Genomic DNA, 16460 nt, shown 5'->3' with positions numbered 1-16460 from the left:
TAGGGGCAGAGTTGCATTGCGTTAACTGTGTTAAACCATATGAGCACATGTATTAGCTTCCTATTGCTGCTGTAACAAGTTACCACAAACTTAGTGGCTTAAACAACACAAATTTATTATCTAGTTCTGCAGGTTAGGAGTCTAACATGGGTCTCAGTAGGCTAAAATCAAGGGCTGCATTCCTTTCTGGAGGCTCGGGAGAATCCCTTTCCTTGCTCTTTGCCACCTTCATTCCTTGGCTCCTGGCCCCCTTCCATCTTCAAAGCCAGCAATGGCGGATCAAGTCCTTTTCATCACTAGTACTGACTCTTCTGCCTTCTTCCACATGTCAGGACTCCTGTGATGATACTGGGCTTACCTGGTTAATCCAGGATAATCTTTCTAAGTCCAGCTGGTTAGCAGTCTTAATTCCACCTGCAACCTCTGTTGCCCTCTGCCATGTAAGGTAACATATTCATATGTTCTGGGCATTAGGGTGTGGATATTCAGGGGTGTAGGGGGGCATTATTTTGTTTGCTGCCACATGCCACTTTCATAGCTTGGTAGGACAGAGCCGCCACCCCTAAACTCTCATCCTTGGTCTAGGTTGCTTCTGGAAGGTGTGTGATCCTTCCTGTTCTTCTCACCCACAGCCTGAAACACAGCTTCCCAATGGATCCAGCCAGTCTGACGTTGTCTAAGGCTAATTTTTTTCCTGTGGCCCAGGAAGAGATTCCAGTTCTATCTCTTGATGGGAGGAAGAAGAGATCTCATTAAGGGCCCCCTTTATCAGGGAAAGGTGCTCACCTAGGCACGGCTGCACACCTAGTTTCTGCCCTCAAGAAAAATCTGCAAGTGTCTTCCATTGATGAGCTCCTCCATGTGCTTGCTTCTGCTGCGCCTGTGTCCATCGGTAATGTGACCTGGGTGAATACTGTAGGCCGGATGCTGCATCTGTTCCCTCATTGATCCTCAGGGCAATAGTAGTAGCACTTTGCAACAATTACTGTTTATCCCCAAACGTACATTTGACATATAAATGGAGGAGTTATTGCATCACCCTATTGGGATGTAGCTACCGGAGGTTTTTTGCGGCCCTGTTTTAAACAAGGGTGTAAGTGGATGTTGCTAATACCTTATGAAGAAAGAACTCAGGGAGGTTAAGTAATTTGCTCAAGGCCACATGAAAAATCATTAACAGGATTGAAATCCAGGTACAAAACTACATTTTCTATATTTTCTCCATATCCATCAGAAAACTCCACTTGAGAGTGCACTACTGTTTTGTTTATAGAAGAGCTCTTTTGACTGGAAATAGGGAGTGAACAGGCAGGAACCCCCTTTAACACAGGCTCAATGAGGTAACAGTCCCCACCGTGTGGGACGTCCTTTGCTTCTTGCTACATTACAGAAGCTCTCACTTCTCCTTAAAAACTCTCAGGGGGAGGACAGGAGATCTTAAAATCACATATATTTTCATTTTAGGATTTCACTTGGGTGGTGTCCTTCAGTCACTTCACTTGTGATTGCAAACCCCATTGCTCTTGGTCTGAATTTCATTCAGCATAATCATGCCTCATTATTTTATGCGAAATAGGAGTACTTATAGTGATTTAAAATTAGATCATTACTTTTCCTTGAATATGTCACTGTTTGAGTGATGCAGAACACCACAAGTAGGTGGGCAGTCTGTGTGAAGAGATGTTTCTTATTGGCACTTTCCCTCCTGGGATCTTAACAGCATAACCCTGAACCTATTAGTAATACTGGTATTGAAGTCCCTATTTCTTCCTCGGGGCTACCCCTCCTGCAAGGTTGGGTTCTCTGAGGCCCCATTCTCAGCTACAGCTTCTCCTTGGTGCTGACTCCCAATTCAGTCTCTAGCCCAGACCTCAGTTCTGAGCTGCCGTGGGATATCTAGGCATCAGGGCTCACTTAATCCTTATAACACTCTATAAATGGGTGGATGAACACTACATTTTGTAATTGGGAAATGAAGAATCGAGAAGATATGGTGGTTTGCTATAAGCCTTAGAGGTGGGAGTTAGGGAGCTTTGTTTAAAGAGAAAAACGTAAAATGTTCCAGTTGAGAGGGAATTAAAACTGTAGGCAGTTAGTATCACATGTATATAGCATAACATAAGGAATAACTAATACATATTATGTCTTAAGGTAAATGTTCAAAACAGAGAGAGGAGTAATTAGGCAAAGAAGGGATGGAGATAGAGAGGGACAGAGATAGATAAGATGGGGGTGTTAACTGCATAGATGTCTATTGGGGTATAGACATTGGGTTAACTGCATAGATGTCTATTGGGGTTTTGTGGCCCTGTTTTCACACTTAATCATGGTTGTAAGTAGGATTTTTGCTAATACTTGACTCACTGAAGGCTGAAACCAAGCCAAAGCTGGAATATGTGGAACCATTTTATTAGTCAGTTTTACAAAAAGAGAAAAGCCTCTGTTTATATAGGCTGGAAGAGTCATTTGACCTGTTCTTCGGTGCCATCTGAAATTGCTTTGGGGTTAACTTAGCCTTTCCCTTAAGACCCGTGTATGATAAGGGGTTGAGAGGAGCACAGACTGGGTTTTCATTCCTCCCAATCTCTGAGGCCTAATCTCTGAGCAAGGTGGCTTTGGTGCCAGCTAGTGTCACTGTTTAATATGTGATGGGGAGGAAGTAACAGGTTAACTTTGATAGGTGGACATGCCAGCTGTGTAAACTGAACCAGAATATTTCTCCATGCCGTTGCCTACCCTCCCACCCCCGGAAGCAGAAATGAAGTGATTTGCCTTCAGCTGTTGGTTTTCCCTTGCCGTGTCCCTCCCCTGCTCTCCCCTCTCTAGGGAAATGAGGACTTTCTTTTCTATATTACTCATGAGTTCAAGTTTAGAACAATATAATGGATATAGGAAGTGCTTTATTCTGAAAACTTTGAGAGAGAAGTTGCTGGGTGACTTGCCACTGGCTTAATTTTACCCTCTCTCCTACAGATTCAAAAACGTTTTATCAGAAAGTTAACTTTAGAACTTTCATGAGACTTTAGAACTAATTCTGGCGGGTAGACGCATAAGCTTAAGTAAGGGAGCAAAGAGACAAATGATTCTGAAATGTGGAGCTGGATGAATGGCTGCTTTCTTCAGTGGGTCAAAGGCATGAAAAAATAAGGTTGAGGGCAGAGGGCAGGAATTACTCTCAATTTAGTGACAGGGCAATCAAATGCAAAGTTTGGACAGTGTTTGAACATGAAACTAATCAAGCAACGGTTTAAAAAAAGATTTTTTTTTTTTGAGGACACCAGGGAAATTTGCACATGGTCTATATATTAGGTGATACTGAGGAATTAATGTCATTTTTATCAGCTGTGATAATGACATTGCCGTGGAAAATACTCCACATATTTTGGTCCTTCTGAAGTAGGGGTGAAGTGACAAAGTCTGGGATTTGCAACAGATGGAGCAAGTTTGACAAAATTTTGGAAACTGTTGAATCTAAGTGATATATAATGGGGTTCACTATACAATCCTCTACATCTGAGATGATGGAAAATTTTCATGTTGACTTCTTAAGTGTTTTACCTGGCCTCCTGACACCACAGTTGAGTTGCATCTACAGTTCAGTGTGGTTATCCTATCACAGCCACCAGACCACAGACACTTTAATTCCTGTTGGGAAGCACGTTGCCACCAACCCAGAGCCAAAAAAGCCAAATACCATCCAGAAGCTCTTTTTCTTGTTGTTGTTTTTTTTAAAAAAAAAAAAAAGTTTCCTTCAGCTTATCCAGAACTATTGATTCTGGAGTGAGGACCCAAGATATCGACCTAGATACAACTGATTACCAGCCCCCAGAGGGTGGGAAGGTGGCTTTTTAAAAACTACCCTTTTTTATTTTATTTTGTAGGACTACCAGAAGGCTTCAGACCTTCTATGACGGAAATCATTCCTGTGCCAGAGGAGTGTGTCATATTCCAATGGCTGAGCCGTTCTGCCCTAAAACAAGAGAGGTTCGTAATATTTCTGGAAGGTGCACCAGAATAAATCATGAGGGCTTGGGGTGGCATCTAGATGTAGAACTAACTGGCCAAGCATGTGGTCTCTCTTCCCCTCTCTAGCTTGCTGCTTACTCAAGGTTTTATGAAGAGTTGTTTCCCTTTGCTAATAATGTCTCCACTACTCTCAGTCATTTGTAAGATGAATCACTCAAAGTTGCAACCTACTTTTTCTTTTTTCTTAACTAAGTTTTGATTTTGCTGTCAGGATACCTTTTAAAATAATTTAGGGTAGCATAGTATGTCTAGAGTATACAATCTGGAACCAGATTTCTTATGATCAGGTCTTTACTCTTCAGCTTAATTGGTGTGTGTCTTTGGACCAAAACCTCGGGTTTGGTTTCCTCGTTTGTAAAATAAGGTGATGATAACATGTACCTCGTAGGACTGTGAGGGATAAAAGAGTTATTTACTTATAAAGTGCTTTGAGTGCTGCCTGTTAGTTATAAGACATCCAGTGACTGTTAACTGCTTTTATGAATTAAGTTATTAATAATCTGTAAATTGTCAGATTGGCATCATTTGCCTTTGAGCTGAGTTTGGCTGTTACTGTCCAGCTTCCTCTCCAGGATTATAGTAAGATCTCAGGACTAAAGGGGCAGCCCTACAAAAGCCAATGGTGATATAAAGTGAGGAATCACAGCCTTAGCTTTCAGAGAATAAAAATGGCTACCACAATTCAAAAGTCCATCCATGGTACTTTTCTTATAACTCAAGATTTGAAAGTCAGGTGCAACCCAGTAGGTCAGAAGTTATTGTCAGAGACAAACTGCCTAGTAAAATCTACTTTATAAAATAACTTAGACGATACAGATACCTAAACATGTTAATCATTCAGGTGATTTTAACACCTGAATGTGGAAAGTAGTATATGTTCAGCCTTGTATAATCATGTAAAACTAGCTTCCTTACAGTTAAGAGCTAGGGCACCTTAACCTCACTCTGGTCTCAGAAATCTAGAATCCAAAGCCAGGCGTTGGAGCCATTTCAGATATATCACTGCATATTGATTCTCTGTGACTTCTGTGAAAGCACCTTTTTTACTTCTTTAAAACAAAAAAAAGGGCAGGTTAACTTCTAAGTGTGAGTTTAGAATACATTTGACCCTTGAACAACGTGAGGGGTTGGGGCACTGACCTACCATGCACTTGAAAATCTGAGTATAACTTTACAGTTGGCCCTCCTTATCTGCAGTTCTGCATCCAAGGATTCAGCGAACCACAGATTGTATAGTATTGTAGTATGAATTTATTGGAAAAAATCCATGTATGAGTGGACTGCACAGTTCAAACCTATGTTGTTCAAGGATCAACTGTGTAAGTTCCTGGGTAGTTATCAGCAGAATATATCAGAACAATGTAAGTCTGAAACACAGATCTGTCCACAGAATAAATTTGCTCTCCAGAGGAAGGTAGATGTGTGCAATAACATTTTTGTCCACTTCAAAATGGGGGCAGCTTGGGAAGAAATAGACTAGGGAGAGAATATGCATGTTAGTAGGAAATCAGAGGTACTGCCCAGTGATGTGGGTACTAGGAGTAGAGGTGGGTAAGGGAAAAGTGCTAATGATGTATGCAGAGCACTGTAAATGTGGTGGCTGGATGATAGTTTCCAGTAATGCAGTTTGGCCTCCCTTGAGACTGAATTAATTCAGCTATTATTAGTCTAGTCAAGCTAAGGACCCTCACATAAAGACTTTAAAAGAGTGCTGGGGAGGGCAGTTTAAGAAAATGGGAAAATAACGCCTTCAGAGTATTACTTTATTCTTATATACCCTAAAAGAGATTTTAAAATATTGTCCAAAAAATGTAAAGAGTGGGTGGTGTTGCCCCTTCGTAATTATCACTTTAACTTTCAACGTCATTGTGTACTTTCGTGTACCGATGACAGATTGTCAAGTGGCAAGCAAGGTACACTATGGTTGTACTATATCTTACCACTTGTGTTGAAATATGTGTATATAAAAGAGATAAATATGAAAATATTTATATGCAAATAGAGTGTTTCTGGAAAGTTGACCGAAGAACTGGTAACAGTGGTTTCCCATGGGGAAACTGGGTCGCTAGTACACAGGTAGAAGAAATACTTGTCACAGAATAATATCCTTTTGTACTGTTTACGTTTTTGTACCATGTGCAAGTATTACCTATTCCAAAAATAGTACTTCTAGTCGAAAGGTAATCTGAAACACATTCTTCTAAAGTCCTGACACAGTAAAGAGACCTCTCAGCCTGTAGTTTATATTTCTGGCACCTTACGGTGGCGTTATCTGTTTGTGTGGGAGTGCAGAGTACTTGCCCAGGTGGCAAGGGCCCAGGGTCTGTCACTGCCTGGCCCACCCAGGCCGATAAGCCTCTACTTCCTCCTCCCCATCGTGGCACCCACCACCCAGGGTGATGGTGAAGACGTACAAGGCACATTGCCACTAGCCTGCGATAGTTGTGATCTTCCTTCACACATCTCTAGAAGCACTCTGAAGTTTGGCCGAGACGTACAGCTCAGTTATTTGAGATTTTTAAAGACATTTAATGAAGACAGGACTGGGCTGGTTATATCTTAATTTTGAAAGTGGGGGGGGACATCAGGGGAAAGAGTGATTTAATAAGCCCTTGTATTTATACCTATACTCCTTAAAGAAAAGTTTTTATTTAGCAGAATCTTATTTTCAGCATGTATAGGATAAATAAACATGATGTAGCATCAGCTAGTCATCTAGGGCTTGTCATGGTTCTAAATTTGGAGTTGCCGAAGCTCTTAAAATTCTTTCTCGTCTTGCCATAGCATAATGTGTTATTTTTAAGGAAATAGGTTAATTTGCTTATGTGGTTCAGACATGTGCAGGCAAGCCTTTGGCCTAGATTGGAGCCTTCTATTGACTTTGAGTCACTCCATCTTATATAATGGTATCATAGGAAACTTGACAAATTATTTGGGAAATGTGTAGAAGCTGCCAGTGTTAATAATTAGAAGACCAGTTAAGCATTTAGATTCCTTGCTATATATATTCCTTAGCTCATTTAATATTCACAGTATCGGGGCTTCCCTGGTGGCACAGTGGTTAAGAATCCGCCTGCCAGTGCAGGGGACACAGGTTCGAGCCCTGGTCTGGGAAGATCCCATATGCTGCGGAGCAACTAAGCCCGTGTGCCACAACTACTGAGCCTGCGAGCCACAACTACTGAAGCCCCCGCGCCTAGAGCCCATCCTCCGCAACAAGAGAAGCCACTGCAATGAGAAGCCCACGCACCGTAACAAAGATAAGCCCCCGCTGGCTGCAACTAGAGAAAGCCCACATGCAGCAACGAAGACCCAAAACAGCCAATAAATAAATAAATAAATAAATTCTTTAAAAAAAAAAACAAAACTCAGTATCTCTGAGTTATATAATATTATTCCCATGTTACAGATGAAAAAACTAGGACGTACGTAAGGGTAAGTGAATTCTTGGCAGTGCTTTAAGAGTTAAGTTTAAAAGACTAATTTTTTTTTTAATTAAAAAGGAATGTTGAAGCACAGGCTAAGAAAATAATGAAATTAGATTAGACGTACATTATTAGACACTAAAAAAAGTGATCAAACTTTTAAATAATGTTTCTAAACTCATATGTGGCCTTGCCTCTAAAGGGATGCCAAGATAAGTTTATCTCTGGATAGAAGAAATCAGCACAGCCCCATTCTGTTTTTTACTGTATGTCTTTAGAGAGGCAATAGGCAAAAGAGATTATGAAATCACTTTCTACCCCCAAAAAGCTTTCACAAAAGCCCTCAGGTTTTGTATAAAAGACCAGTGAGAATGAGTTTCTCAGGAGCTTGAAAACAGTTCACTCTGCACATCTCTGAGATGTGAATGAGGAAGGCACCTTAGTGTAGACTTGGAGGTTAAGAGCTCAGGCTCAAGCCCCCATTCACAATCCATGATAGTCTCTTAAAGTTGTTAAGAAGTGAGATTAAAGCATGTAAACAAATGCCTGGTGTGTAGAAAAACCTCACTGTTTGCTCTTGTAGCTGTGAGCTAGGGGCTGGGGCAGGACAGAGCACTATGTAAGGATAAGGGTCTACGAAACACCCTTCTGTGATTTCCTAGGTTCTCTTTGAGGGCCTACAGGTACTAGGTATTTATAGTAACAATCTTTTAAACAATCAGAGGAAAAATAAATTAAGCTGACCTTCTGTTTGTATGTTCGTATGTTTTGAGTTTGGTTCTTTGCATTCTAGGTCCTCATAGAGACCGCTAAGAAGCTAGGACTCCGGTGCCACTCAAAAGGGACAATGATCACAATTGAGGGACCTCGTTTTAGCTCCCGGGCAGAAAGTGTCATGTTCCAAACCTGGGGTGCAGATGTTATCAACATGACCACAGTTCCAGAGGTGATTCTTGCTAAGGAGGCTGGAATTTGCTACGCAAGTATCGCCATGGCAACAGATTATGATTGCTGGAAGGAGCATGAGGAAGTAGTAAGTGAAATTCTCTTTGGAACTTGTATGGCCTGGGTTTCCACGTGCTGTGTGAGCCAGTAAGAGAGTGTCTTAACTCTTTGTTTATATTACATTAGTTGCAGAAAGTGCCATTCTACCAGGTTTTAAAGTCAGCTTTTTATACACTGTCATTAGGTATTAACAGATTTTTTTCTGTAGTTCCCACTGGAAGAACAGAAATCTTCATAGAGAATAAAAAGACACTTTTATCCAAGGATCAACAGGGGAACAGTACATTGTAAACATGTAGGTGTGTTGGGAATTATATTGAGACTTGGCCCTTACTTTAAGGATAAAGACTTGGTTATAAGTTCTGTATGCTGTGCTACTGTTTATTATGTAGGGTGAAAACCCTACTATTACGTACCTCTTCCTGGTAAAAGGACTCTGTATTCATGTCTGTCTGTATTCCTGTTTGTCTCACTTACCTTGGCTGGGTACTGTGCTTGGTATAATAATATGACAGCAGACAGACAAGTCCATAAGGAGCCAACATTCTGGGTTTTGTGGGGCTGGGTAGAGGCCAAGCAAACCAATGTGAGAAGGCTCAGGGTTATAAAGAAATAGTGTGATAAGGTACAGAAGTACATATCAAATTGGCCCAACCAAATACTTGAAATCCAGGAAGGCTTCCTGGTTTAAGTGTGATGGGAAAGATGGCCGTGCCTGAGTTGAGTGGAGAGGAGAGGAGGGAGAAGAGGGAGGCAGGGCCACGTAGGCTGTGTAAGGATTTCAGATGGGAGGTCAATGAGGGTTTTTGGCAGGAAAGACAGCAAGATCCAGCTGGTATTTGAGGACACTGGGCCACTGAGGTCAGGCTTCCAAAACAAATATTTTCTTTGTGGAAAACTTTGAACATCTACAAAAGTAGAGTCTAGTAAAATGAACTCCCAGTTACCATCACTGAGCTTTCCACAGTTATCAGCCATGTCAAATCTTGTTTTATTTATATGCCCCTACCCACTTTTCTCTCCCCTTCCCTAATTATTTTGAAGTAAATTTTTCTAAAAGGCCTTTCTTTTAAAATAATTTTTTAAAACCACACCATTGTTGTATGAAAAAATATTGATATTAATTCCTTAATATAATCAAATGTCCAGATTTGTCACATTTTCCCTCGTTTTATAATTTTTAACTGTTCAAATCAGGATCCCTTATAATCCGCACATTGCATTTGAACGATATGCCTCTTAAATCTTTTACTGTAATATTCTCCTCCCTTTTCATTCCTTGCATTTTACTTGAAAAAACCAGATCATTTGTCTTGTCGTTTATCTCATTTTCAAAAGAGAAAGTGATAAAACTACAGCCAAGAAATTTTGAAGGAAGAAGTGCTGGGGTGGCGGTTCTGAACACACTTAGGGAAGGTGACATCTTCTCCAAAGGGACCTTACCACCATCTCAGGCTGCTTGTTTCACCATCCAATTTCATGTAAAATGGAGTAAGATATTCTAGCTGCCTGTCCATCCGTGGGTATGGATTTTGGGTCATAGATGAACACAGATTCTTTGCATGAATGTCTTATCCTGACTCGGCAGTGTAATAAACTGTTGCTGACAACTAGGATGTTTGTTATGTAAGAGATTTGCAAATCCTGACTCAACAAAGTCTCTGACTTGGCAGCTTTGGTCACCTAAGGGACAGCTCAGCCTCATGATGTTGAGAAGCTGCTTCCAATTAATAGGAGACTCCAGCCTCTGCCACTCCGCAAGAGCAGATTGCTTCCTGCCTGTGGCTTTCTGCTCGGTCTAGTAACATTTGTCCCCCATGCAGAGCGAATGGTACTTTCGTTTAGTAGCCCACATGAGGTTTGGAAAACAGTCAGTTGGAGCTACTTCAGTTAAAAGCAAAAAAAAAAAAAAAAAAACCGAAGCTCTTTGTAAGTGGTAAGGCACGAAAGCAAATAATATTAAATGCCACCAGGAAAACATAGACAAAGATGGCATCATCTCAGTCAGCTATGTGTGTCATTGTGCTTTAAACCAGATGTGTAGCCTGGCATGGCAAAAAGGTTTTAGAGTTGCCTAAACCCTTCTTCAAATTCCTGTTGTTCTTTTTACTTGTAATACTGGTTGAGTTATTTAACCTGTTCGCATGGGTGGGGGTTGTGTAGTTACATTTCTGACCTTGCAGATTATTAGCAGATTTATTAGGAGATTAGATTATTAGGAGAATTAAGCCATATGATAAATGTAGCGCATCTAGTATAGTGCTGGCTCCTGAGAGGGTGGTCATCAGATGGTAGGTGTGATGGAATGGGGGAGGGGGATAGTTTCTGAAGAAAACTTCTCTGAGATTTAAGCTGGATGTTGAACAGAAGGTTAGAATTTATTGTGAGGAAGTTAGTAGAAAGGACATTTTGGGTGAAGAACAACAGCAGAAACAAAGAGAAAAAGGAGATCAGAATCTATATTAGTCACAAAGTGTGAGGAAAAGAGTAAAATACAAGGTAAATCTCTTGGCTGCTTCATGACCCTGCATTTGAAGATTCATAGCTGGCCAGGCACCCAGCTAGCTGGTCACCACCTTGTGCTGTGATCTCCTCGCACAGTGATGGGACTCTCCTCTGCTACAGTGCTCATCATTTTGTTCTAAACACATCTCAATGTTGTGGGAGGGGTCTGGACTTGATGCCCTGCCCCTGAATCTTGGGTTTCTTCTAAGCATAGTGAAACATGACAAGTACTCTTTCTGATCATCTGTTTTACACGTAACTTTTTTCAGCTTTCTTATTAAACAACTTTACTCAGAAACAGACAATGGTAATGAACGTCCAGGAATCCAACATCCAGCTTCAATCAGAAACATAACAACTTAAGGCCAATCATATTTCATCTATACTCTGATCCATAATTTTATCCATAAACATTTTAGGAAACATTTAACATAACCACATTACTGTTATCGCATTCCAACAATAATTGCTTAATACATCCAGGCGAAGTTCAATTTTCTAGTTATATCAACTAGTATAAGTGATTTTTTTCTTCCAGGTATTTTTAAAAGATCAGGTAGGAACTCAAGAAGATGTTCTGTGAAAAGCAGGTCATTTGTCCTGTAGAGTTTCCCACCATCCGAATTGGTGAAATCATCTCCTGAGGGTGGTTTATCCAATTTCTCAGTGCTCTGTTATTTTCTGTAAATTTGCAGTAGGATCTAGAGATTTGATCATATTCGGTCATCATAATCCACAAGAAAGCTCATTAAAGTGGACTGTTTCTTTGTTTGGTTTGGGTTTTTTGGTTCTGTGATGTTAACAGCCCATCCATTAATTCACTGGGACTGTAAAATGGTTGATGCTTTGACTCCATCATTTTTCTTTATTAGCTGGAAGACTTCTCTAAAGAGAAATGTGCTTATCTTCTGATTTATCCAGTATAGCAACAGTATTTAAAACTGGAATCCATTCTATGGACATGAGAAGAGCCACAATCTTTTTAGGCCATGCTAACACATTATATATCTGAGAAACTTTCTTGGATGCCATACTGAAAACCAGTAGTGCTTTTCAGAGATGTCATTGGGTTTCTCCAAGAGCTCTCCCTGATATATGCAGAGCTTGCGCTCAGGGGATTGAAACTGGGGTAAACTGACTTTAACAGATCAGGTAGGAACTCAAGAAGATGTTCTGTGAAAAGCAGTGGAATTTTAAATTGCTGTTAACATCCCGTGTTGTTGTTTCTCTAGGTTTCTGTAGACCGGGTCTTAAAGACCCTGAAAGAAAATGCCAATAAAGCCAAAAGTTTACTTCTCACTACCATACCTCAGATAGGATCCACGGAATGGTCAGAAACCCTCCATAACATTAGGGTAAGTATCCTCAGCCCTCTGTAAGCAGACACTTCCATAGACCCTCAGCTGCCTTTTTCTCTTAATTTGCATTTCACCCTTGGTCCATCTTCTTATGTATTCTATACTAGACTAGATGTTTTCTACAAGTTTTCATGCTATTTACTACTACTAACCATAAATGGAATAGATACACATTTTGGCTGGTAATGCAAGAGCACTGGAAGTTAAGGTGGGGAGAGTTTTATTATCTAGTCTACCAGGTTCTTAACATTGTCCTGCTTTGCAGTATATCCCTAAGTTTTACTTCAGAAGATCGGTAATATTTGCTCTGTACATGGATTACACTGCAGACAAGGCTGTTTTCTCTTTGGCAGATCCATGCAAAGTGTTGGCAGCCTTTAAAGCCAAAACACTGACAACAGCAATACTGAAATGGTGCCAGGGAATGTCTACTTACAGTTAATGCTGCATCAAACTAAGACAGTAATTAATGATAAACAAGTGATGGGTTGCAGATTGGTAGCTCTTCAATTCTAGTATTAATTCCCAGAATATAATTTGAACTGACTGCTGAGCTCAGAGATGTGTGGTTTTTATCTGGACATCTTGAGACTCTCTTGATTAACGACCTTGGATAAGAAGTTGCCTGAAATTGATCAGATGTTACATTCACCTAGTAGCCAGTATATCCTAAAGTCTCCTAGAACACATCTGTACTCTTAGGTCTTAAGAAAAGTAGTTGAGAGAGGATTCGAAAAGTTGATAAAAGCCCTCTCTACCTGAATTACTACCGAGGAGCCCTGGAATGAGAGCCACTGTTTTAGTGTGACAAGGACACTATGTGGTAGTAAATGATTGCCAATTGCTGGGCATGGAGGTGCCAAGATTTGTAGTGTTTGCTGACTGCTGTGGTATAAATGCTCTTGCACGGCCGACTTCAAGCTACTAACATGAAGCCACTGGTAAGCTGGGAAGTGATGTACATAATCAGGTTTTTACAAGCTGGTACAAGCAGGCTCCAGCACACCACTGTAATAATATGCCTCTCAGCCTTGAGGACTGGCAAAGTCAGGAATATTGACATTTGTAATCTGTCTTCCCTACTAGACTTTAAATCCATAAGGAGCAGGAAACACATCCATTGGTTTCAGCCTATATACCCAGGAGATAAATGTTCTTTAATGAGTAAATGTTAAGCCCTTCCCCCCATGAAGTATTTCATCATAATTGAAATACAGGCAGCCCTTATTATAAGGATAAAGAAAAGGGGAACAGAAAACAAATTCTAAGAATTGGAGAATGTCACTTTAAACTAGAAACAGTTACATTTAGCTAAACATAATGAGTGTAATGTGATAGAGCAGCATGACTTTGGCTTGTCTAAATAAACACACTGTTGATTGGCAGGATATGTGACTCTACTTTTGCTGCTGCTGAGAATATAACCTGCAAGATGAGATGGTGTGTTTTGGGTTTGTTTTTTTTCGTTTTTTTTTTTTTAGGTTTCTGACCCCATTTTGACCATAGTCCCTTGAACTTAAAGATAATTTGTCAAGCAATAAATTTATTATTTCAGCTGCATTTTTAAGTAAAGATGTATGGATAGTAGAAATTGGTGTTCTTTCTGTGACGCTTCTGAAAGTGTGTGTAAAATTGTGTGTTTCTGTATGTATGCATTTTTTAAGAGGGTCAATATGTGTAGAAAAGAGAAAATGAAGAATTGCTGCTCTAGACAAAATTAAGAATCATGGCCTCCATTCTATAGCATTAAGGAACACCATACTAATAATCCCTTATTCCAGGGCAGTATTTTCAGCTCTCTCAGCACTGAAGTGTGTATCATTAATTCACTACACTTAGTGAGCACCCACTCTATATCAAGATATGTAAGACGCTGTAATGAAGAAGCTCCGATTCTATTTGGTGATACTAACGTAGAAATTTCAATGATGTTTTTCAGTGGAATAAGGCAAATGATGGAGGTTGCATAAACAACAATCCAGGCTAGAGGTTGGTGTATAAAATATGTCCTAGTGGATGTGAAGGCGGATGGAGATAAGTGAGAATCAGAACAGTCCTCTGAGATAAACATTCTGAACCTCACCTTACATGAAAGAAGAATGAAGAACTAAAAAGTTAGGAGTTACACTCAAAGTCCCATAATTTGTGCCTGCTTTCTTTCAGAAAATGGCCCAGTTTTCTGTTATGTTACCAAGACATTAAAATAGCATGGCTGCCCAGAAGACAAGGTAACCTTCTAACTCCAATCATTTGGGGAATTCCTGCTTGAGAAAACACAGAAGAGATATGCAGCTTCTGTGCCCTTGCCCCCTAAGGAAGAACAAGTGATAAGACAAGACATTGCTCACATCAGAGATGCCTTCTAAAAGACTTGGACTGCTTCAAATAACAGAAGGAAAGCAAATAACCAGAAAACGTGGGGAAATATTTACACATTAGAAAAAAAGAAGACACCTTTCACCATTCCCCCAAATTTGTAACAGTAAAGGTAAGCAGTAACATTCCTATGTTGCCAAGGAATGTGAAGAAATAGCTCTTAGACTATTTATTGATGTGACTGTGAATTGGTATAATCTTTTTGGAGGGCATTTTGGTAAAATGTATCACAAAGCTTAAAAAATACCCTTTGTGCTGGTTACTTTACTCCTAGGAATTTATCTTTAAGAAATTATCAGAGATACATACAAATAATTATGTATAAAGAAGGATGTAGAACATAGTTTTAATAGCAGATATTCAAAACAATCTGAATATCCAACAACTGGAGGTAATCATGGTTAAGCTCTAATTAGATTGTGAAGCAGCCACCTGAACATCATGGTTTCACATAATATTTAACGTACTAAGGAAATTGTTGCTGTATAATATGAAATGGGGATATAGAAGCATTTTACAGTACTAATTTTGTTTTAAATATTTACAAAGAATAGAAAGATATATACTCTTTTGTTATTATATTTGGGGGGAGGGATATTGGATAAATTTTTAATTTTCTTTATATTTTTCCATATCTTCACATTTTTCTACAATGAATATAATCAAATAGTGAAGTTTTAAAAATAAAAATGGGGGCTTCCCTGGTGGCGCAGTGGTTGAGAGTCTGCCTGCCGATGCAGGGGACACAGGTTCGTGCCCCGGTCCGGGAAGATCCCACATGCCGCAGAGCGGCTGGGCCCGTGAGCCATGGCCGCTGAGCCTGCGCGTCCGGAGCCTGTGCTCTGCAGTGGGAGAGGCCACAACAGTGAGAGGCCCACGTACCGCAAAAAAAATAAATAAATAAATAAAATAAAAACTAAAAAAAAATAAAATAAAAATGGGCTTAGAAAAACCCAGTTCTTGAAAACACACTGTTTCTGGTAATGCAGCAAAAGTTAAAATGGCAATACTAAGAGGAGTTCTGTTTGAGTTCAATCTTTATTTTTGTTAAAAAAGATAATTAATGACTGTATAGTCAGAACAATACTTGGGTTTGCAACAATGTGAGAAAAGCTGGGTGTTTAATATGGAGCTAATCTTAAATTATTTAAGAGACTGTATACACACATTATAGTGTGTCAGATATTCTTTAAATTGACATTTGATTTTTTGTTTCTACTCCTTTTTATGATTTGATGAATTATTTTCCATGAGTTGGTGATTTTTGTTTTTTAATAAAGAAAATGGAAGCTTCTTATTGTTTTTTATTGTCAATTTTTTAGGAATGTGGTTTGTTTTCTTATCACAGGGAGATCATACTTCCCTCAAAATTACTCCTTCTCACTGTGGTCTGTTACTGGGTCCTTTAGTGATGTATCTCGTCTGTTTAAAGAGATTGTAGAATGAATGTGTTTGTGTCTAAGAAACTGTCTTCAAGATAATAAGCTGCTAATTGTAAACAATAAACTAGTTACCCACCCTTCAGCATTAATACTAAGCTGTGTGGGTTACATGTGAGTATGGCTCTTGGATTCTCAGATGCAGTGGTTTCAACTCTGCATATGAGGGAGCCACAGAGGACCTGATGGGTCTGAACCTAAGGTTCTCTGGCTCTATACCCCATGATTGTTTTCACTACCCTGTAATATATGCTATGCCTTACTTTCCTTCATTTTTGGTAGGTGTCTGAGGATGTCAAGGCCAAAATGTGGGCATTTTTCTTGTT

General features: G+C 39.8%; 1 protein-coding gene across 2 annotated transcripts in view; it reads left to right on the top strand.

Moving 5' to 3' along the window:
- MTAP (methylthioadenosine phosphorylase) overlaps positions 1-16228 on the top strand; it is a 39429-nt gene extending 23201 nt beyond the window's left edge. Inside the window, exons 5-8 of one of the 2 annotated variants that reach the window (XM_079927652.1) lie at positions 3882-3984; positions 8245-8484; positions 12194-12316; positions 14483-16228. In XM_079927652.1, coding sequence (XP_079783778.1) covers positions 3882-3984; positions 8245-8484; positions 12194-12316; positions 14483-14521 — 505 coding nt within the window. In that variant the 3' untranslated portion in view covers positions 14522-16228. The other variant, XM_079927651.1, reaches the window with a different exon arrangement.
- The last annotated feature ends 232 nt before the right edge of the window (positions 16229-16460 follow it).

The sequence above is a fragment of the Stenella coeruleoalba genome (genome assembly GCF_951394435.1).
Source record: "Stenella coeruleoalba genome assembly, chromosome: 7".
Taxonomy (NCBI): Eukaryota; Metazoa; Chordata; class Mammalia; order Artiodactyla; family Delphinidae; genus Stenella; species Stenella coeruleoalba.
This window is presented reverse-complemented; position numbering and strand designations above follow the sequence as displayed.